We start from the raw sequence: 23,778 nt of genomic DNA, 5'->3' as shown, positions 1-23,778 counted from the left end.
ATGACAGAAGTAACAATTGCATAAAAGAACAACGTCACAATATGCAAACAGATTTTTATTATAATAATAAAAACAAAAATTTAAATACCTCATAAGGTATACCTTATGTATACCTCAAGTATACATAAAACATAAAATTACGTCTCCTTTGAGTCAAACCAATATCTATTAATATTTTTGTCACTAAACCTATTTTCTACGTTAACAGAAGTATGCTAGTTTTTATAATTTTTTATCTTTTAACTTTTCACAAGTAAATCCCATTTCAATAATAAAATAAATTAGTAAATCTAATTCATGTATTTCATTATTGACTGCCTTTGAAAAAATCTGTAAAAAAGCAAAAAAAAATTTATCCAAGTTTTAATTTATAAAATTTTGAATTTTATTACACGTCTGCCCAAAACGAGTCAATGTTCTTCGGGTGTATCTGTTGTATGTATGTTTGTTTCCGCGTAGCAGCTCAACAGCTGAACCGGTTTAGATGTATGTCCCCGCGTTGGAATCCTTACGTTACCGGGAGTGTTATAGGCTATATAAATTTAAAAATTTGAAAAAAATTATCAGATGAGTGAGTTGTTTTTGAATAAATCTTTTATTACACATCACTTTGAACGATTCGGAAACTTCGTACCTCATACGTGTGAAGTTGTCTTACTAGTGTTTTTATACAACAGCCGAAAAAGGAGTGTAATGTATTTAGGGTGTACGTACGTATGTATGTTTGTTCCACCGTAGCAGCTCAACGATTGAACCGATTGTCACCTATACGCTCATAATTATATTATTTTAATAATTATCCTATATTAATGTGTAATATTTGTCAGCAATGTTTTTTTTTCTGGCAGTCATGTTATTTTGATTTTTAATATTTATCTCTTGTTTAACAATTGTTCTGAAATTTTACCTTTTTGAAAACCATTTTGATTTAAACTAATAATATTTTATTTGTTAAATTTATTTATTTTAAATATTTCGTAACATAGTATAATCAAGATTTTTTATCTGTTGAAAGAGTGCATATAAGTTTATAGTATATAACTACCAAATCTGTTCTTTTAACCTAAATAGGTCAGATCACAATTGTTTTAATAGAATCAGAAAGTAAAGCATTAATTGTTAATAAAGCATTAATTGTTAATGCTTTACTTTCTGATTTAACATTTTTTTTTTAATCTACAATTTGTATCTTATCATTCTAGAAAACAATAATGTTATTCTTTCTCCGGCCTTCGTGATGCGAGTGGTAACGTCTCAGCTTTTCACTCGCAGGTCCTAGTTCATAATTATCGGTCGTCAAGAATAAAATTAATTCGTATGTCAATAAAACAGTAACGTTATGTTTGTAAGATGTTTGCGACTATTATGAACATAACAGTTTAATTTAAAAACGATTGTTGATTTGAATTTAAATTAACATGTTTTAGAAAATTCCTGAAGATGGTGTAATAGCTCCGAAAGTACTAGGATTTACACTTTTTAAATTGTTGAAAAGTGGGAATTTAATTTATACAATTGTATTAATACCAACGGTGCCAAATGCTTAGTACACTTTTTGCTTCATCAACATCTTTAAACAACGATGATACCGCGTCTTCTGCAGCCCTACCAGGCCGAAAACTATACTGATGATCCGATAAAAGACCACCAACAGTCATTCTATTATAAATCCGGATGAATAGGAATTTTTCATATACCTTAGCCAACACTGGTAGTAACGTAAAGGATCGATACAACTTTGGTAAAGTCGTCCCTTGACCCTTATACAATATCCTTACAACTCCGAATTTCCAGCATGTTGGAAACTTTCCATTTCTCACCTGTACTTTATAGCAGCTGGAACTTCAATTTTATCCCATTTTTCAGAAAATGTCTCGAACAAGAAAATAAACACACGCATCTGAATCTTTGCACGCCATCTAAAGGATCATGCTTGACAAATATCATAGTCATTTAGTCATACTTGTGCTAAACTTTTTCAATAATGTTGAATGTTGCAATATTTTTCAACCCCCCGTTAATTTAATTTCCAAATTTCAGGTTTTCAACTATTCAGGAAACGGAAAAGTCATCCTTCATTATTGAAAAAAAATATCCTTCGTACTATTAGCTTTCTATTTAAACATATGCATTCCAAGTTTCTAGTTTCCAGTTTTTCCGGTCTCAGCTCCTGTAATATACCCCAATTTAATCCTATACGATTCAGTAATAAATAATTTTATTTTTTACTTTCTCTAAAGTGAAATTATAGTTTTCTAAAAATTTGAAGAGGGGATTAATTACTATTCATTTATTCCATAGAATGTTGATTATAATACTTTTTTATTTTCCAATCTTTCTGTGGTAAGTAATGCAGGAAGTGTTCCTTTTCCTGTTCAACTTAATAAATAACGACCCGTTACATTTCTATAAATATTAAGTTACAGTATGATAAACTACAATTAAATTATATAATCTACTTTTTATAAGTGAAAAAATCTACAAAAATTAATAATTTATTTCGTCTCATATATGAATACAAGTTATTTTCCAGTTTGTTTTCTAGTTTGCTGAAGAATTATTGGTTTGTGATATAGCCTAAAAATCATGTTATGTAAAACATTTATTTTTACAGTTACGATGGTTCACTTTATTTCATGTTATCCGGATATAATGACAATTTATGATGTACCAGGTAATAAAGGAGAATCCGAGAAAATAAGTTACAGTGTAGGCATTTGTAACAACTTGCCTGAAAATTGGCAAGATAGGATAAGTTCTATTAACACACATGAATACTGCATTTCTTTTTTTGCCGATTTCAATTGCAAAGGAGCCGGAATGTCATTCTTTCCAACTTCACCTTTTCATTATAATTTTGCTCGTCTTTCGTTTAACAACCGGGCAAAGTCATTTAGATCTTGCTATGACGATCCTGCAAGTTTACAATAAATTACTTTTTATTTTCAAATTTTGATTTTTTAAACTGTGATATAAATGTTCTACAATGGTAATATTTTTCTAATATCATATAGTTAATGATAAGAACAGGACTTTAATAATTCAGCTGTCAGGAATTTACTCGGAAGGATCTATAAACCAGTTTACTTGTTTTGAAATAATACAATCGAATCTATGAAATTGTAACAAAACACAGCTCTATTAGAACATATCAGGTAAAAATCTTGATTTCTTTCATTCAATTAAAAATTAAAAACATTATTGAAACTTTTATATTAATCGTAATTAAGGTGAGGCAATATATGTTATTGTTCGAGTAAATAAGGAGAGTAATATAATAATTCGATAAATTATAAAAATGTTTATAACGATGGATTAATAAAAGCTTTTACAAGAACAGTAGAATATATAGATAGATTTGATATTATTTTTATTCGATCTGAGCAATATAGACCGCGTTACAGCCTTTTATTTCGCTTAACCCTCTTCTTTTCTCTTTTTCTAATATTCCTTCATCATTTTACTGTGCCTTTTCTTTCTTTCTTGGAATCACTGAATCTTAATTCGTAGTTGTGTATTTTTGACTTGGAAACATTCATTTTTATGGATTTTTTCTTATAACTTTTCGTATATTTCGAAGATTCATTTTACACTAAAATCTATCTTTTTACTTTCTACAACCAAGTTAATTTAGATTTTTTGTTGTTTATTTTTTTAAGAATTAGAATATTTGTTAAAAATTATTTTTCCCATTCTTGAAAGATGCTCATAAAATATTAATATTTTCCTTTTTTATTATATGTATGATTGAAAAGTTTTTCGGTTTCTTTTTAAATATTTCAAAATGTATTTATTTTTCTTCGAGTTTTTTTCTCTTTTGTGGATCATACAAATTATCTTTCTAATATATTTCTACTTTTCCTTTATTCTTTAGATTTAAATATTCCGATATGTAAGAAATTTTGAGTTTATTCTTTTACATTTTTAAAAAAATAATTCACTCTGTACTGTCATAGGTGTGTTTTTTCAGTGTTATTTTTACACTTACAAAGAATAGAAAAAGTACAAATTATGTTAAACTTGAATAAATATAATTTACGAAGTACTGAATGTATAATTTTATTATTTGTATGACTAACATTAAAAAGCTAATTTTATATACGAGGTCTGTAAATTAAGTAATGAGACTGCTTCAGAAAAACGTTTTATTTACAATCTAATTATATATGGACTCTCCGTTTGAAGCAACGCTTCAAACGGTTTTCTCACTTTTCTTAGCAGTGTTGAAACTCAGAAACCGGAATATCCTTCATTCTTTTTAATGTTTTCTACTGTTCCAAAATGGTGTCCTTTGAGGTGTTGTTTTAAAGTCGGGAACATGAAAACATCACAAGCACTCAAGTCAGGTGTATAAGGCGGTTGAGGAACTACAGGAATGTTTTTCTTTGTTAAAAACTCATTAACTGAGAGTGCAGTGTGACAAGGTGCATTGTCATGACGCAGCATCCAATTGTGTTTAATGGCTGATCTCACGCGGTCAGCTCTTTTCCGCAGTCTTTAAAGAATTTCTCGGTAAAAATATTGATTTACAGTCTGTTCTGTAGGAAAAAATTCCTTATGGACAATGCCATTATTATCGAAAAAACAAATTAGCATGGTTTTGTTTTGCTCATTTTTGTTTTTTTGGGACGTTGTGAGTTTAAAGTGTGCCAATCCTTGCTCTGGCGTTTTGTTTTTACTCAGATATCCAAGATTCATCACCAGTAATAACATTTTTTTAGAAAATAAGGCCTGTTTCAATTCGCCCTAGAATATCGCGGCATATTTCCACCCTGTTGTTTTTCTGTTCAACAGTGAGGTTTTTTTGGGACCAATTTTGTACAAACGTTTTTCATGTCCAATTCATTTGTCAAAATTTGGTGGACTGTGGTAAGGTTCAAATTTAATTGTTCTGCAATCATTTTGATAGTTAATCACGGGTAGTACCGTAACAAGCCTCATATTCGCTCAAAATTGTCGTCACTTTTGACGTTAACATTCTTCCAGAGCGTGGATTGTCCGCAACTGATTCCCGGCCATCTGAAAATGCCACCTAAAAACTTGGGCTTGTGACAGAGCGTCGTCTCCATACGCCCTTTTCAATTTTGAAAAAGTTTCATTAGCATTCTCAACCAGTCCAACATAAAACTTGACTGCACAAAGTTGCTCATAATTAGTATCACTCATTTTTGTAACGCACCACAAAATCTCATTTCACGCAAAGTTTGTTTACGTCTCATGTGGCAACAATAAATTAAAAATATTAATACCTAATATAAATCAGGTGCTCATATAACCATATGTTTATTACATACATATGTGGTACATAAGTGGTAACTTTACAGCGTTGCCACTTCGATTGCCAAAAAAATTAGTTTTATTACTTTATTTACAGACCTAGTATATACGTAATAGTGATTAATCATTGTATATTCAGGTATATATTTTTTTTTGTTAAATCCTTTTTTTCTTATTTTACTATATGTCACAAGAAGAACCTTTTTAAAAAGATTTATTATGTTATGTAAATATACTAGTAAAAATCGATAAATATCAGTAAATTTTTTATTCAAGTAAACCAAAAAACCAACTTTACTTAGTAAATACGGTTAAGTATTTGCCAAGCAAAGTACAAATACATTTTTTTAGGAGTAGAAAGAAGAAAAATAAAACAGTTGTGCCGATTTTATAATAACTGAATGTTAATATCGTACTGAAATATAACCGTTAAAAAATAAATACTCGTATTTATGTTCACTATTTTTCAACTTAAGTAGATATTTTTGCTTATACATCTTTGTGATAAATATTTTTGCTTAAAGTCTTTTGGTAATTTTAAGTATACAAATATATATATATATATATATATATATATGTTATAGCCATTATATAAATTCGGTTTACATATACTCTTTGCCGTATAATTCTCATTATTATATAAAAAAATAAAACATTTAAAAAAATTATTGAAAAATTTCTATAATATAACTTTATGATTTTAGAGTCCATTAACAAACTAACATCATAATTTTACTAAAATTGATTTTCCTTCGACTTGTTTCTATTATCATTTTTCATTTAAATTAAATTATTTTATTACATTAATTAACTGATTTTAATCCTAATATCATGATTCTGTTAATAAACACTTAAATTTTCCGACATCTTATTTTCTTATAATAAATTACATTAGAAGTCAAATAAATCCGATAACGTTTCATTACTAGTGTATTAAAAGTTTTTATAGATAATAATAAAGTTAAAATGATACGCAATATTATTTAAGTATTCAAAGTTTAATTAACAAATGTTCGCTCATATCTCGACTCAGAGCTGAGAAAAAGTTTGGGTGAGACCTCATTAGGTGTTACTTGATTACCTGAGTGTTTTAAGCCATTGCCCGTCCCAGTAGATCAATTAGGTTTCGAATTATTGAAGTTGTCAGCATTTTTCTTACTAGTTTAAGGGAAGTATTTTATGGTGCTGTTCTTATCAAGGTGGTTTTAGTTGGTGGATCCAGGCAAATGCTGGAGCAGTTGCTTCCATTTTATATCGTTCGTAAATAATGTTTTTATTAAATAATAAAATCATTGCAATACCAAAAGATTCAAATTTCCAAAAAAAACGTATGCCTATAACAGATTTTTTTTTATTTTAACAAAAGGTAAAAAATAATAAGTATAATAAATGTTAATCTAAACAACGAACTGTTTATAGTGCACAATAAAATTTAGCGTACTAACGTAGTAACAAAGTAGCAAATGCAGTTTACTACTTCATGCATTTTATCAAGAAGCGCTTCATTTTTAAGAAAAATGTGAACACATACAGCAAACAAACCAACGCATCATGCTTCTTCATGTAAGGGTTGTTTTATAAAAGTTCAACTCAACTAAACGGTAATTTGAATATAAATGCATAGGTGCTTGCTTGTGTATGCGCCACGCTTACCACTTAAGTGGAGAATTTGTATTGTATGAAGATGTAATATTTATTTTTTTTAAATATCGATTTTAAACGTGTTCTTCTAATCATTATTTATAACCTAATAGTTTTTAATTTAATTCAACAGTTTTAGTAAGTTTTTTAGTTGAGCAACAGGTTATTTTTTTTAAAATTCAAATATATTTTGTGTTTTTAAGAATATTTAAAATTGTTAAAGAATTATCTACATTATACAATTCGACTACGTATTTTATCCATATTTGCTTTGATAATATCTAAATTAAAAAAAAAAAAAAATTTATTTGATGGAAGTCTGGCCGAAAGATTTCTAGTCCAGTATACTAATTTTACATGCCATATGATTTGGAAGATATATAGTTCATTTATAAAAAAAGCCTATACAAACCTTGTTTTTAATCTCTGAAGGAAAACTTTTTTTTTCTTTTCAGTAAACATTTAAACTGATCAATACTTGTTTCTTTCCATTGTTTTGCGGTAAATGTAGCTGATAATGTTAATTTTCCTGATATAAAATGTATAAAAAATAGATATGCCTGCCTTGTTACTTTAACAATAGTACTTGACATATATTACGCAGATATTTATTTAACTTGTCATATTTTTTATTAGTAAAGATTAATTGGGTATATATTTTTAACATTAGATATTTTAAATAGAAATCATGTCATTAAAATTCTTTACATTAATATCATTTCATTTTATAGTTATATTAATACATTTTATTTCATGTTTTCCGGCTAAAATGACAATATATGATGTAGCAGGTCATAAAGGAAAAAGCAATGATTTAGAGTTTGGTAAAAGCAAATGTTATAATTTACATAGTGAGTGGCAAAATAGGATAAGAGCGATCGACACGAATGGCTATTGTATTGCATTATTTTCTGGTAACGATTGTCTTGGAGCAGTAATGTCATTTTTCCCAGGATCTCCTTTTCATTACAATTTGGGTCGTCTTGGAATGAACGATCGAATAAAATCATATAGATCTTGTTAATTTGTCAATTTTTTAAAAGGTTTTTATTAACTCATTGTAAAAATTTTGTAACAGTAAATATATTTTAATTTTAAAAAGTTATTATTATTATCTACTAAATTCCTGGGTATATTAGAAATTTCTATGAATTTATAAAAATAAGTGGATGAACAAATTAGTTGTTCGAAAGTGTAAGGAGAATAAAAAATTATGATTAACTAAAAACTGTTTAATTTTTGTGTAATTTGAAAAAAAAATAGCAGGTAACAATTTTAATTTTTCAAATAATTTCAAAAGAAAAATTTATTAAAAAATGTTTTATTTAAGTAAGTATTATATGGTGGAAAAAGCGAATGTTGAATATAAATAATTTGGAATTAAAAAAAAGTTATAAATTTCAGTAGTTACAAACTTTGTTTGAACAATAATAAATAAAAATTAAGTTTTGTCGTGTATTAAATTCTTAAAATATAGAGATAAATATTAAAAATTAAAAAACATGACTGCCAAAAAACATTGCTCTTTAATATAGGATAATTATTAAAATAATTATAGAGCGTGCGGGTGACACAATTTTCTATACAGTGTAATTGTTTTTTCAATTTTTTAAAATGTACTTACACACACACACACACACACACACACACACACACACACACACACATACATACATACACATACACACACAGAAAGAGAGAGAGATAACAAAATGTAAAAAAATAAATTTATTCATATATGTATATGTATTTGTATGTCAATAAATGTATATATATATATATATATATATATACACATTTAAATATATATTTATTGACATTGCCGGTAACGTAAGGATTCCAACGCGGAATCATACATCTAAATCATTCAGCCGTTGAGCTGCTAGTGGAACAAAGATACATGGATTTATAACAATTCAGGGTGTATACATACACTTCTTTCTGGGCAGTCCTGTAAAATATATATACTATGTCAAATACAGTTTTATTGTGCATAATTATACAAAAAATATATATTTTTTTAATAAATTTGTATTATAAATAGGGGGAGGTGTAAACGAATTTAAATTAAAATTTGATTTAATAAATTGAATTTATAAAACATTAAAGTTGTTGTTTTAATTTGTAATTATAATTTGAGCTTAATTTTAATAATTATGTAATTATGAATAAATAATATTTTATTATGTATTTTTAATTTAAAAATATTTATTGATATTTAATAATAAAGAATAATGTATTTTTTAAAGAAAGTACAGTATTTAAAGAAATTGTTTATTTATGTTAATATCCGTTCTTCAACATTCTTTTAATAATACTATTTACCTACGAAACATTATTATTATTTTTTTCTTTTTTACGGGCATCGACTGCTAAGCCCTCGTCACATTCTTAAAAAGAGGAGTATCACCATCAGGGTCGTCATATGTAAGGGTGTAAAGGGCCCTTACATTTTTATTTAAAAGCACAGAGTACACAAAAACATTAAAGCACAACAATAAACAAACAGCACTTATGGGGTGTAAAGGGCCCCGATCTTAAAATTTGAGATAATATCCCAAAGAACATAAATGGAAAATATGTGTCTTTACAATACCATTATCTCCTTCTACCTGTCTCATTTATTTATTTATTTAAGCACCCTCGGAGCGACCAGAACCGCCGTTAAGCAGAATATCAGTCGCCCCAGGATGCCGTGGCAGTTGACTCGCCCCGGTAAACACTTCTGTAGGACGTAACCCATCGGGGTCCTCCCAGCGTCATAAGAGCAATCGGACCACCTGTTCAGGACGGTCAAAAAGCCCCTCAGCGGGGAGGCTGCTCTTCCCGGTCCTGAGCTACTTGGCTACAGGCGTTCATTGCGCTTTCCCATAGCCTCGTGCCCTAAGTCCACCCTTAAGGGTCCCCCATGCCATCATTGGACAAACCCCGACTCACTGCTCTTGCTTGCAGGCTAGCCAGGACGGCCTAGGCAAGAGGACTACCTCCCGTCACTATACGTGCCACGCTTCCAGACTCCCTTATATATATATATAAAAACTACCCCTTAGAGTTTGTTTAGCACAGCTTTAAATTTTCACTTTTACAGACTTTTAAGAAGTCCACTGGCATGTAAATAAGCAACTATTTTTTCTTCATTTCCATTATCCAAATCAGCAGCAATATCATTTCTTAGCCAGAACCTCTTTCTGGGGTCCTCATTTATGGTACACTCTTCCATCTGATGCTTAATTGTAAGTGTTTCATTACAAACACCGCACATTGATCTCTCTTCTCCGGTTAGCAAATATGAATTTGTTATTCGCGTGTGACCGATTCTATGTCTGGTCACAGCCACTTGTTCTCGGCGAGTCAGCTTCACGTCGCTTTTCCATTTATACGAAGTTTTGACTGAGTTTAATTTTGTATTTAAACTCCTCCAATCAGTATTCCACTTGTTTCTTATTATGTTAATTAGACAGTTTTTAACGTCTGTCACCTTTACAGGAATTGCATCCAAACATCGCAGACCGTTGCCTTTCTGGCAGCTTCGTCTGCGCTTTCATTACCTGCAATACCAGTATGCCCTGGAGTCCATACAAATACGCATCGCTGTCCTCGTTGATTTAAACGTACAAAATGGACAGGATGTTTGTAGTTAGGACATCCTTAATGTTCTTGTTCCGAATTGCAACAAGTGCACTTAGAGAATCGGAACATATTAGCACTCTTTCTTCGCAATAGTGTTATGTGTACCGAAGAGCTTGCTGTATGGCAGTAAGTTCTGCCGTATAGACACTGGCCATATCTGGCAGTTTCCAAAAGTGGGCTTCTGCATTTACATATATGGAGCATCCAACACCATGTTCGGTTTTAGAACCGCCAGTATAAATTCTAATATGTTCTTCGTAGCTACTGACGGTTGATAAAAATCCCTGTTGGATGATCACTGCTGGCTTTTTTATTTCTTCCTGAGAGAGATCCAACTTTATATTTACCGCTGGCAAGAATCGGAACGTTTATTCCTTGTTTTACTTTAACGATGTTTTGTGTTATTGGGGTCATTTGAAAGAATGACATACAGTCAAAAATGAGTACTATTGTGACACGCTAAAAAATATAGTGAAAATTAAGTATACTTGTATACGGAGTTTTCCGGGAACTTCAGGAGTTATTCGCCGAACTTCAGTAACTGATTCAGGATACCAGAATGAGCAAAACGTTCATATCCACATAAGTCCTACTTTGCTTTGTTTTCCTTATGAATGCCATTTTGTGATTTTCAACAAAAAAATTATTGCTCAGGAACGGGTAATTCTACTTTAATTAAACGTGGCAAATCTTAGGCTAGTGTATTTTTTTACAACATAAAAAATTTTGAAAACGTCACCTTTAAAAATGTTTAAATGTCAGCCATCTTAATTGTTTAATCTTCAATATGCTTTTAATTTATAGTTTGCTCAAATTTTTACTTATTACAAAATTTTTTAAGCATTTTATTTGGAACAAGATGACAATTTCATTTGTAAAAATCCGTTGACAAACGATCGAGTTACTGCAGACAATTAATCCGACAGTACGCTTGTGCACCATATTGCAAGGTGAAAATTTTTATTATTATAAATTTATTTTTGTTAATTTTCTATTAGTATTTATTATTAATAATTTTTATTACATTTAGTGGAGGAAATAAAAACAGGCAAAAAATTATGAGCTTGCATTACGGTGCACAAGCGTACTGGCGGGTTAATTGTCTATAATAATTCGATTATTTGTCAACGGATTTTACGAAAAAGTTGTCATTTTGTTCAAAATAAAGTGCTTAATAAATTTTATAAGTAAAAATTTGAAATTACAAAGATAATGAAGATTAAAAGATTAAGATAGCCGCCATTTAAAAATTTTTGAAGTGACGTTTCCAAATTCTTTATTTTGTAGAACAAGATACTAGTCTCAGATTTGCCAAATTTAATTAAGCTAGGTCTAGATGGCTGACATTTAAGCTGGTCTTGAGAAATAAATCTTTGTTGAAAATCACAAAATGGCCTTCAGAAGAACAAAGCAAATTAGGACTTATTTCGATATTAAGTTTTTTGCTCATTTTGGTATCCTGAATCAGTTCCTGAAATTCGGCGAATACGTCCCGGAAAACTCTGTATATGCATTTTAAATCTGCTGCATACATTTATGTCGCTATAAAAATTTAGTATTATGATAAAAAATAATATTTAATGAGTATGATTAATTACAAAGAAATTAAATAAAAAAATATTATACTATAACTCAAGGAAATAAGAATTATGCTACTGCAGTGCATAAAAACAAAGATTAAGATATCTTTAAAGCCATGTAAATTATTAATGGAGAAGATATAAAATTTGGATTATTCATGGCTTTGTTTAAAAATTTTAATTTTATAAATTGATTAAGAAACCGTAACAAAAACTATCGTGTTATTTTCATGCTACTGATAAACAAAAACCTGTTAAATAATTACATTTTTTATAAAGGCTGAATCTATGAAACTTCATATTTTATGAAAGTTATGTCAAAAAGTTTTTTTTTCCTTACAGATGAGGCTCTAGTCTGTTTCAGCATCAAACCATCGCTTTCTAGGTCTTCCTAGACCTCGCTTGCCAATTGGTAGATATTTTAAGACATATATTGAGATATTATGCTCATGCATTGGATACTCATGTACCCATATTTTACGATACTTCAATAACTTCTCTACTCCCGTTTCTTTCTTGCATAGCTCTTCTTGACTATCCTCGCTTCTGGTATGATTACTCAAACTCCATTCTTTAACAGTTATATAAACTTAATTTCTGCGATTTCAACCTGTTACAGTGATTTTACTTTTAAAATTCAAGATTCATTGACATAAAGCAAAACCAGTAAGACCCTTAATCATTTAACCTGAGATTAGTATCTTTCCTGACTTGTCTGAATGTCTGAATGTTCTACTGATGTTTTCATAGACCGATTTAAATTCAATTATCCTCTTAAAAACCTCCAACAAAAATTATCAAGGATCTCGAAGGCGGAAGAGGAAGGATTTACCTAACAGTGGAGAAAGCGGAAGGACCTAAGAGGTACGTCTCCGAAAGAAACTTGAAGCAGGTCTGGAGGCTCAAAGTAGTAACACTCCTCCTGGTTTTACACTACGCAGCGTTCGTAGCGCGGCTTCAAGAATTCTTATATTATTGTCAAATTTTAACAAGCCTCAGATGGTGCGGAATTAAAGGGTGAAAACTCCAGAATATTTTTGTGAGTTAATAAAGTGTTTATCCTGTTGTGTTAAAACGGTTTGGAAGTTTGAAAAATATATTAAAGTCCTCTAGGTATATATAGTCAAGCAGTTCAAATACATTATCAATGTATGAGTAAGGATATAAAGCAAATATAGATACATTTTAATGCAATTGAAATGTTTCCTTAAATGAATGAAAAAAAACTGAAATAAAAATGTTCGATAATCAATCGAAAAACAACCAAATTGGATGGAAAAAATAAATTATAAGTAATAAAAATAATATTATAATTGAGAGATTTCAGTACTGTAATGAAAACGTAAAGGGTTATAAAAAAAGTGATTGAAGAATAAAACAAGATCACTTTAGGTTTTTTACTCTTATTATGAACCTTAAAATTCATTAGTAAAGATACAGCGTGCCGTGAGTAATCTAGATTTGTACCGTGTATGACACAAATGTAGGTATTGTAATTATACGAGAAATATATGTAATAAAAGAAGAAACGTATTCGAGTTAAATTAAATGCAATAAAATCCACAAAGATTACTAATGTTCTAAAGCACAAAGATATTTTTAACTCTGTTTCTTCCATTATTATTTTATCTTCTACTATTCTACGAAAATATCCTGACTTCCGTTTCCTTTCATATAATGTAACCTCCTACTTAACTAAAATTATTATAATTAACAAATGTGAATGCTTAGTATGATATATAGATGATATACTACATTCCATTTGCCACGACCATAAAATATCAATAATTTTCAGGAAACCACTATGTTCTGGCAGCTGCAGCCTTTGTCTTCGTAAAATAATTATTATTCACTTCTACAGTAATGTTCGACGTGTAAAGTCACATCATTGAACTCATTCGTTATACTTTAAAAGATAACGACTTAATTATTTCATTAACATATATATTAAATGTAACCAATATTATTATGTATAAATAATAATAATACAATTAATAGATTAGTAATTACATGTATGAAAATGTACTAAAATTAATTATAAATAAAATAAATGTTCTTTTTTAAAAACGGAACACTGTTGAATGTTAACATAACTTACTCGGATCAGTATTGCAGTCAATAAATCATATCCTTTAACTAAAGAAATTTTAAATAAAGGAAAAAACTGCGGATGTAATAAAAAAAAGAAAACAGATTACACTCACACTATAGCTAAAAAGTTGTAAAAGTAAAGTATTTTTTAGCAAATTTTATAAGCTTTTTGAAAATGACCTTCCACTTTGGTCGATTTCACCACCGTTTTAGATACTTTGGAAAAAGCACAAAGCTGCGAATTAAAATTTTGCTTAAGGGATGGGGTAAGAGAAATGGGAGTAATATTTTCAAAATGAATATATTCTAGATGAACCTATCACCTCTGGATCATAAACATATATGCTTTTACTTTATAAAAGTAGTAAAAAATATTTCTACTGAACGTTTTTACTTCCTTGCACGAAGTAAGGAAGTATTGTGATCCCGAAAAATTTCGGTTTACTGATTTCAACGGAAATGTCCATTTTGACCATCCCTGAATCCATTTTTAATAGTTAAGGCGTGACGTCTGCACGTATGTATATATACGCGTATGTATCTCGCATAACTCAAAAACGATTAGCCGTAGGATGTTGAAATTTTTGATTTAGGAATTTTGTAACATCTAGTTATGCATCTCCCCTTTTGATTGCAATCGACTGTACCAAAAGTGTCCAAATAAATCCCAAAATCCAAAAAATTTGGATTTAGCCAAATAAAATTTTAATAAATGAAATATTTGGATCCTACAAGGAGAAGGCACATCGGTTCTAATCCGACTTTAACTCCTTTTATGTTTTAACTATTTTTTTTTCTTTTTAAATTTAAATATATTGATTTATTAATAATAATTAACCTCTGATTGTAAAAAAAAAAACAATAAAAAAAAAAATGAAAAATTACCAGAAGGTATTAATGAAACAAAATTTTATGTACTTTTCATTTAAAAAAAAAATGTATATGTAATTTAATAGACATACAAGGAAGTCATATGGTGTCCACATTAGACTTTTTCCTTTATAATTCAACATTATAGCATCCTCTTTGAGAAACTATTCTGGAGGTGAAATAGTTACAAATTGGATATTCAAATGATGACTACTAGACAAATTTTATCAGAAAGTATAACAATGAATCTAGAAAAAATATTAAAAAGTATATATATATATATATATATACTATATATTATATGTACACATAATTCAGGATTTAGGATGTAGTAAATATTTCAACATTAGAATATATGAAGATCAGCACGGAACAGAAATAAATAAATAACAGCATCAAATAAATCAAAACAGTGACAACAATTAAATGAAATAACAAAAAATATTTGTTTGTCTAAATATTATCATGTAAGTTGTTTAAGGAAGTGCTGGGGTGATATTGATTGGTTCTTTTTATCTACAGTAAGCCTTTATACATGTGTGTTACAACTAACAAACATTGATAGTTTTTTAACACTTGATTGCAACAATAATTTATGGATGCTTTATTTATGTATAAATTTTTTACAAAACACAATTTTTTTACAAACACGATTTTGGAGTCGCATTAATTAAAGAATTAATACAACTATAATTAATTAATTCCATATTCTATATAACAATAATAACACTGACATGTGAAAGGTAACACTGCATACTCCTTAAAAGCTTTAAGATTGTAAACTACTGTTAATCAGCGATAATGCTACCCACTTTTCTACTTGTAAAAAAATACTAAAAAGAACAGAGAGGGAAAATAATCTGTACATAATTATTCACAAACAACTTCCCAAAAATGATTCTACTCAGAAAAACTCAGTTAAAAGTAAATAACTGAATTAATATTAATAATGATTCACATATTAAATAATGATAAATAAAATTAAAGCCTATTCAATAAACCATCAGTGTATTTTAATTTCTTCAGAGCAACAGTTTGGTCAGTACAAAGCCCACTAATTGGTTTTTAAATTACTTGTTTTTAATTAATTGGTTCAAAATACATAATCATCTAAATTACAAACATAAATTAATATCATGTCACAAAATCTCAAAAAGATTGATAGTGGTAGCATAAAATGGCAAAAATTAAAAGCAATTTGATTTTTTACCCCTTAAAATATTAAAATCAAAAATGATTGTTAGATATTTATCTGAAAATATTTGCAAACCCAAATCTAGTAAATATCTTATTTAGTGTAATCGGAGATGGGGAAAATTTGCTATTATTGTTCAAAATTTCTACCTTTCTTTACCCCTTTCAAGAAGTCGAATTTCAAAAAAATTCGTGATTGGTTTTTAGATATTCACATGAGATTACACACACCAAAAATAAGTTGATATCTTCATTTATTACCTATAAATTAAAAATAAAAAAAAAAATAAATTTCACTGTTACTCCATTTTAATCCTTTAAACCCAGAATTTCAATAAATCCTTTCTTAGTGTGCACTTACAGAAAAATGTGTGTACAAATTTTCATCATTTTATCTTTAGTAGTTTTTACTCAGGTTTGATTAGTCAGGACATATGCTTTTAATATATAGATATAAATCAAGTAATTAAAAATTCTGAATATTTCAAGTAAGCTGAGGTTAATTAATTTAAACTCAAAGACGGAGAAAAATTTAAATACCCAGTAAAATTAATGATGAAAAATTTATTTATTTTGTGTTTATATTTAGCATACACAACAGAAAAGTGTACATTAATTTGCTGTCTAACACTATCTGTCCCGGTTGTATAGTATTTTCATGTCAGAGAATATTAAATAAGCAACATATTAAACTGAAGTAGTGGCATAATTGTTAAAATAACTCAGTAGGAATGATTTCTATTTTAAATAATTTTCATTAATTTATAAAACAATTTTTAATTCTTGTATTCTTTCAAGCAACAGATGTGGATCTGGTACACACACTATTCATTGCTTTAGGAACAAAGTTTAAATCCAGTTTGTTTGACCATTACATTTATTTGAACTTGAATACCTATTTTATGTGAATATGTTTCTCCAGGGAGAGAGGTTTATTTAAAGGTAATATCTCAGGACTACTCAGGCAGATTAACTGTCTAAGTACGTTAAAGTAAAATGTTTTAGATAAATCTCGAAAATAAAATTAAATCAAAATTTTGAGATTTATAAAGTAAAAAATTAAAAGTCAATTGAAATAAAAACAAATAAAGCAATATGTATTTTTATTTATAATTTAAGGCCACCAGAGAAATCTGATAGCCTCATTAAAAATTTTGTTACTGTAAACATTTATTTTGTTTGGTTTTATGCATTTAAATATTTTTTATAGTATCTATAATAATAAAAAATATTCTATGTAATGTTAAATATAGAAGTTAAAAATTATTACAAGCAGGATGATACAAGTTAACAAAAAAAACCCATCAATGAAATATATTCTACATTACAGACCTTTATTAAAATACATTGCCAGTTTAACCAAATAAATTATGTATTAATATTATTCTCCCTCTATGAATCATGAGACCTTGCCGATGGTGAAGGAGCTTCAATGCTTAGTGATACAGAGTAGCTGGATCAAAAGTGCAACCACATCAGACAGGTATCTGTTGAGAGTCAGACTAAGGAATGATTCCAGAAAGAGGGCAGCATCTCTTTCAGTAGTTGTTAAGGGCATAAATAGGGCTTAAACGACCATATTAATATCACTCAATCTTCTGAGTACTACGCAGCTGAAAGCAATTGAAAACTATGGCTTTTTCCAAGAAAATTTAGCTCTCTGCAATTTCATTTAACAAAGATGGAGGTGCCTTCCTTGGTAAAATATTCCAGAAGTAAACTAGTCCCTCGATCAGATCTCCAGGTGGGGGCTACTAAGGAAGGGTCACAAGAAAGTTAAGAAATAAAATTGTACGAGTCAGAGCGTGAAATGTTAGAAATCTATAAAAGGTTAGTAGTTACAAAATTTAAAGAGGGAAATGGATAGGTTAAATGTAGATGTAGTAGGAATTAGTGAGGTTCAGTGGAAAGAGGAAAATGACCTTTGGTAAGGTGATTTTAGAATAAATAACTCAGTGTCAAATAAAGGGCAGGCAGGAGTAGGTTTCATAATGAACAAGAAGACAGGGATGAGAGTACAGTATTTCAAAAAGCTTAAGGATAGAATCATTGTAATAAGGATAAAATCAAAACCTAAGCCGACAACGATTGTTAAATATGCCTACAAGTGCCCATGATGATGATGAGGTAGAGTGTGTATACGAAGAAATTGATGAAGCAATTAACATATAAAAGGGAATTAAAATTTAATAATAGTTGAAGATTGCAATGCAAGTATTGAAAAAGGCAAGGATAGAAATATTGTGGGTGAATAAGGGCTGGACAAATGGAATGAAAGAGGAGACAAACTTATTGGTGGAATGGTGGATGGAATATATTGAAGAGTTATACGGAGGAAATAAATGAGAAAGTGTTATAGAGGAAGAAGGGGACATCAAAGAGGATGAAAAAGCAGATACTATACTGAGATGTGAATTTAATAGAGGATTATTAGGAATTAGAGGACTATTTGGAATAGAGATTCCAAAGAAAGCAGGAGTAGACAAACGTGAAGAATACAGAACAATTATCTTAACTAGTCATGTATCAAAAATCTTAACTAGAATTCTGTACAGAAGAATTGAGAGGAGTGGAAGAAGTGTTAAAAGAAGACCAATTTGGTTTCAGGAAAAGTATAGGGACAAGGGAAGCAATTTTAGCACTGAGATAAACAGTAGAAGGAAGATTAAAGAAAAATAAACCAATATACTTGGCGTTTGTAGACTAGAAAGGGGCATTTGATAACGTAGACTGGAATAAGATGTTCAGCATTTTAAAAAATTTAGGTTCAAGTATAAAGATAGAAGAATAATTGTGAAGATTTACAGGAACCAAACTGCAACAGCTATAATCGAAGAACATAAGAAAGAAGCCATAATAAAAAAGGGAATCTGACAAGGATGTCCATCCTTCTCAGACTTCCTTAAGATTAAAAAGTAATGGGGATAAGTCCTTATCACCGTTACTTTTTAATCTTTACATAGAACTAGCAGTTAATGATTTTAAAGAACAATTTAGATCCAGAGTAACAGTGCAAGGCAAAAAAAAAGATACGATAATTCTAGCTGACAGTAAAAATGATTTAGAAGAAACAATGAGTGGCATGGATGAAGTCCTACGCAAGAACTACCACATGAAAATAAACAAGAACAAAATGAAAGTAATGAAATGTAGTAGAAATAATGTAGATATAATATAAATTAGAAATATAATTTGCTTACATCAAAAATTAACTGAAACATCAGGAAAAAATTTTTGAAAGTATATGGTTGGAGCATAGTTTTATATGGAAGTGAAACTTGGACCATCGAAGTACCTAAGAAGAAAAGATTAGAAGCTTTTGACATGTGGTGCTGTAAGAGAACGTTAAAAATCAGATGGTTGAATAAATTGACAAATGAAGAGGTGTTGCAGCAAATTGATGAAGGAAGAGACAGACTTATAGGCCACATATTTAGGCATTTAGGCATCCTGGAATAATTACTTTGATATTGGAGGGAGAAATAGATGGGAAAAATTATGCAGGCAGGAAACGTTTGGAATATGTAAAACAAATTGTTATTGATGTAGTATGTAGGGGGTATACTGAAATGGAATGACTGGCATTAGATAAGGAATCTTGGAGAGCTCCATTAAACCTGTCAAATGACTGAAGACAAAAAAAAAATGATATTATTATTACAGACCTTCATGGGGAATGGGTAGTTTCTTTTTTTATCCAGAAGGTTCTAGATTTAAATCCCACACTGTCTGTCAAATCCCAAACTCATCTGTCAAAAAGTGATTATAACTGGGTAATTAGACTTTTTTTTTTTTTTTTAATTACATGATAAACTGCTATGGTTATTAACCCAATAAATTTTTAGCATATCAAAATGCCATACCTAACTGGGATTTAAACCCAGAACCTCTGGTTGAAAGGCTGAGATGCTACCACTACACTACAGAGATTGGTAATTAACCAATTAGCCTATTGTCACATGAAGAACATATGTATAGTATTAATATAAAGAAAATTATTTGACTTCTGACAATGAGATCATCTAGATTGGAAGTGCCATAGGGGCTTTGCAAGTACTAATAATTAATTTTTTTCAAAGTTGTATACACCCTATTACATTTACAAAATAGAAGTAAAGTATGTACCTGAATACACTGCTTCTTGACAGAAGGGATAGAGTAATTTGTTCTTTTATGCAGTTTTTCCCATTCTTTTTTAAGGCTGTGATGTGTTTAAAGATCTTTTACCCAAGGGAAAAGAAGTTTTTTCCCGAATGTAATGGTGCACACTATACATTAGTTTCTATGGTGATTAGAGGAAAGGTGACAATAGTAAGGTTAAATATCACCCATACTTCAGTGGGTCTTGATGTGCAACATTGTCTTCAGCTCAGTTAAAAAAAAACACTACATCACTCCTCAATTTTCCCAATAAGTTTGGCATGGGAAGCTTGTTATTTTCAAAATTCTTTTGGTTATAGTAACTGACATATCTATTATTTTAATAAGTACTAGCCAATCAGGGCTCGTTATGTTTGCCCAACTGTCTAGCCACGGGGTTTTGCCTCCTGGACCCCTAGTGCATTTCTTATCCTCATGGTTGTGAGAATATGAAATATTTTACAGGTATTCATTCATTAAACGAAAAAAAAAAATAGTCATTTTATTTCATTATATTTTTGGTAACATGGTGACAGAAATTATCTTTCTGAAGTAAAAGAATTAATTTTTGTTTTCTTTTTTAATAAATATCTTTAATATCTTAACCCTTCAAGGGGCTAGGTCCTTGATCTATGACTTCTCTGGAATAATACAAATAACCTTCTCTGGAATAATACAAATATATTCTGAAAATTTGAAAGCGATCGGTTGTTGGCTCTTGTGTGATGCTGTTGCAGAAAGACTCATAAACTTTTGCATTTGTACATAAAATATTAATTTTTTTATGTGATTTTAAATAAATAAATATACTTTAAACTTTCATTAGTGTTTTTCACACACAATACGTTACTAAATCCTATAATATGCATATGAAATCATATTTTCATGCACTTTTATCTAACAAACTATTTGACTCACTTTTTTCATCTTGGAAAATCACTAAACTGCCTAGTTTCCATCATATTGTTCTCTTTAAATCAAATATTTATTGTTATTTGTATGACTGAATTAATTGTTAGTACCATTTAATAAAAATCAGTACTGTTTCTGAAATTTCAGGGGTACAAATATGTATATGTCTGTCTGCATGTGTGTGTATCAGTCATAATAGGTTTCATTAAAAATGTAACAAAAAATAAAAATGTAATTGGGGACAAATGGCAAAAGATAACTTTAGGTCTCTTTAATAGAGATAAATTATGTTTCTTTATATTGGTGGAGGCATTCAATTTGACATGTGAGAGCAGAGATGTAGTTGATAATGGAGGGTTGTAGTTACTGTGTTAATAGCGATTTGCCATCCTCCAATGTAAATACCTATTTCTAGTCAAGAATTTTTATGCATTTTGAGGTGGTAAAAGCAACCATACTGTAACTGTATTTTATATTATTTAAATATATATATATATTAAACAATGTAATATATTGTTTTTATTTTTCAGTTAATGGGATTATGGTACGTAGTTCAGTACTATGCAAGTTCTGAAGAGGCTTTATCATATCGGTGTATGCGTGCTGAGTTTTCAATGTCACCTGTACGTATGGAAGTAGCATTAAATTTTAGCTATGTATTCACTGATGATCCAGAAAAAGAACGTTTACTAGGTAACATTACGTGGAAAATACCAGATACTTCACAACCAGCTCATTGGGTTCATGAAGAAGACACATGTAAGTTAATAAAATATTTAATTTTTTGTGAGTAATGATGGTAATTTTATGTATTAATAAAGGAATTAAATTTTCCTTATTTCAACCGAACTCTTCATAAAAAGAGAAAATTATTATATTATTTATTATTAATTTGATAATAATTAAAGTAGATCTACTTACAGAATTCTGAATATAATGGTATATTGTTTTATGTGTGATTCACACTTCATAATTAATTAATTTTTTACTCTTTACTATGATTCCTAATTTATTTAAACAATTTTTGATATTCACTGGTATCTGTTTTTCTCTCCAGATTCTTTCCAAAAAAAAAAAATTTTTTTCATATTTTAAAGTCTATTATTTTTTTTTTTGAAAAGAACCTGGAGAGAAAAACAAAGATACCAGTTCATATCAAAAAAGTTTTAAATAAATTAGTTATCATAGTAAAGAGTAGAACATTAATTAATTAAGATGAAGTGTGAATCATACATAAAATAATATACCATTACATTTAGAATTCTATATATAGATCTACTTTAATTATTATAAAATAATTAACAACTAATAAATAATATAATAGACAATATCCTATCCAGTCTTATCAGGGTCAGTAATAAAACAATAAAATTAAGAAAGTAATGATTTTTGACAGCTGATCAGGGATTTGAAAATAGTTGTTCATGTCATTAGAACATTTTTAAAACTAATCTCCTTGTTTTAAAATATGTAGAACATCTTAGAAGATCCCAAAATAATTTTCTATGTTATTAGGACATCGTTGAGAAAAAAATATCTTAAAAAGATAAAAAATTAAATGCCATTATTTATAGAATTAATTTAGATAATTCCTCGTCACATGTATGAGAATTGTCATAAATAATTAATCATACAGTTTAGTAACTGTGTTTTCTAATTTATGTTATTACTATAGTTTAAAATATTCAGTTACAACTTTTAATATGTTGTCCTAAGAAGAAAATGTTATTATTACCCTGGAGGGCCACAAAATTATCTAGATTTATAAATTATCAAATTACCTGCATATAATGACTATGAATCTGTGAATTATTTTTATAAAACTGTTGAAGTAATTTACAAATAAAATAAATGCAAGAAGACAAGACTGGACCTTTGAGGAAATCCTGACAGTACAAAATATACTAATAATTAAAATCTTTTAAAACCAACACACCAATTATAATTCATCAAGTAGGGAAAAAATAAAAAGAAGTGAGTCAACTAATTTATTAGGAAATCCCTGTAAATAATGTTTGCTGAATAATATTTTGGTAATTCACCCAATCAAAAGCTTTTATGAAATCAGTACAGATAACATCAACTCATACACTATTTTAAAAATATCAATTGCATACAAAAATCTATAAGATTAGAAGTATTAGAAATAAAATTAAACGTGTAAATGTGTGATCATGAACAGAAACTTCAATGTTATAGAAAAAAATTGTCTCTTGAATAACACTTTTTTGAAATATTTTGGATAATATAGCTGTTTCTTTGATGATTTCTAACATTAGTTTTCACCTTTATTGACATTATTTTAATGAAAAGTTTATTGAGAAATAAGTCATTTGCAGTACGTAAATAAAAAATATGTCTAATGTTCTTATGATTACAATGCCAAATTGATTATTTGTTCATTATATATGATGAAGAAAATTGAAATTTATTGATATGACAA

The 23,778-nt window shown here is 28.9% G+C and overlaps 1 protein-coding gene across 1 annotated transcript in view; it reads left to right on the top strand.

Moving 5' to 3' along the window:
- Positions 1 to 23,778, top strand: part of LOC142319434 (apolipoprotein D-like) — a 46,649-nt gene that overhangs the window by 20,832 nt on the left and 2,039 nt on the right. Inside the window, exon 2 of the mRNA XM_075356714.1 lies at positions 21,866 to 22,094. Within this exon, the coding sequence (XP_075212829.1) occupies positions 21,866 to 22,094 (229 nt within the window). The remainder of the gene's footprint in view (positions 1 to 21,865; positions 22,095 to 23,778) is intronic.

The sequence above is a fragment of the Lycorma delicatula genome, chromosome 1, assembly GCF_047948215.1.
Source record: "Lycorma delicatula isolate Av1 chromosome 1, ASM4794821v1, whole genome shotgun sequence".
Classification (NCBI taxonomy): Eukaryota; Metazoa; Arthropoda; class Insecta; order Hemiptera; family Fulgoridae; genus Lycorma; species Lycorma delicatula.
This window is presented reverse-complemented; position numbering and strand designations above follow the sequence as displayed.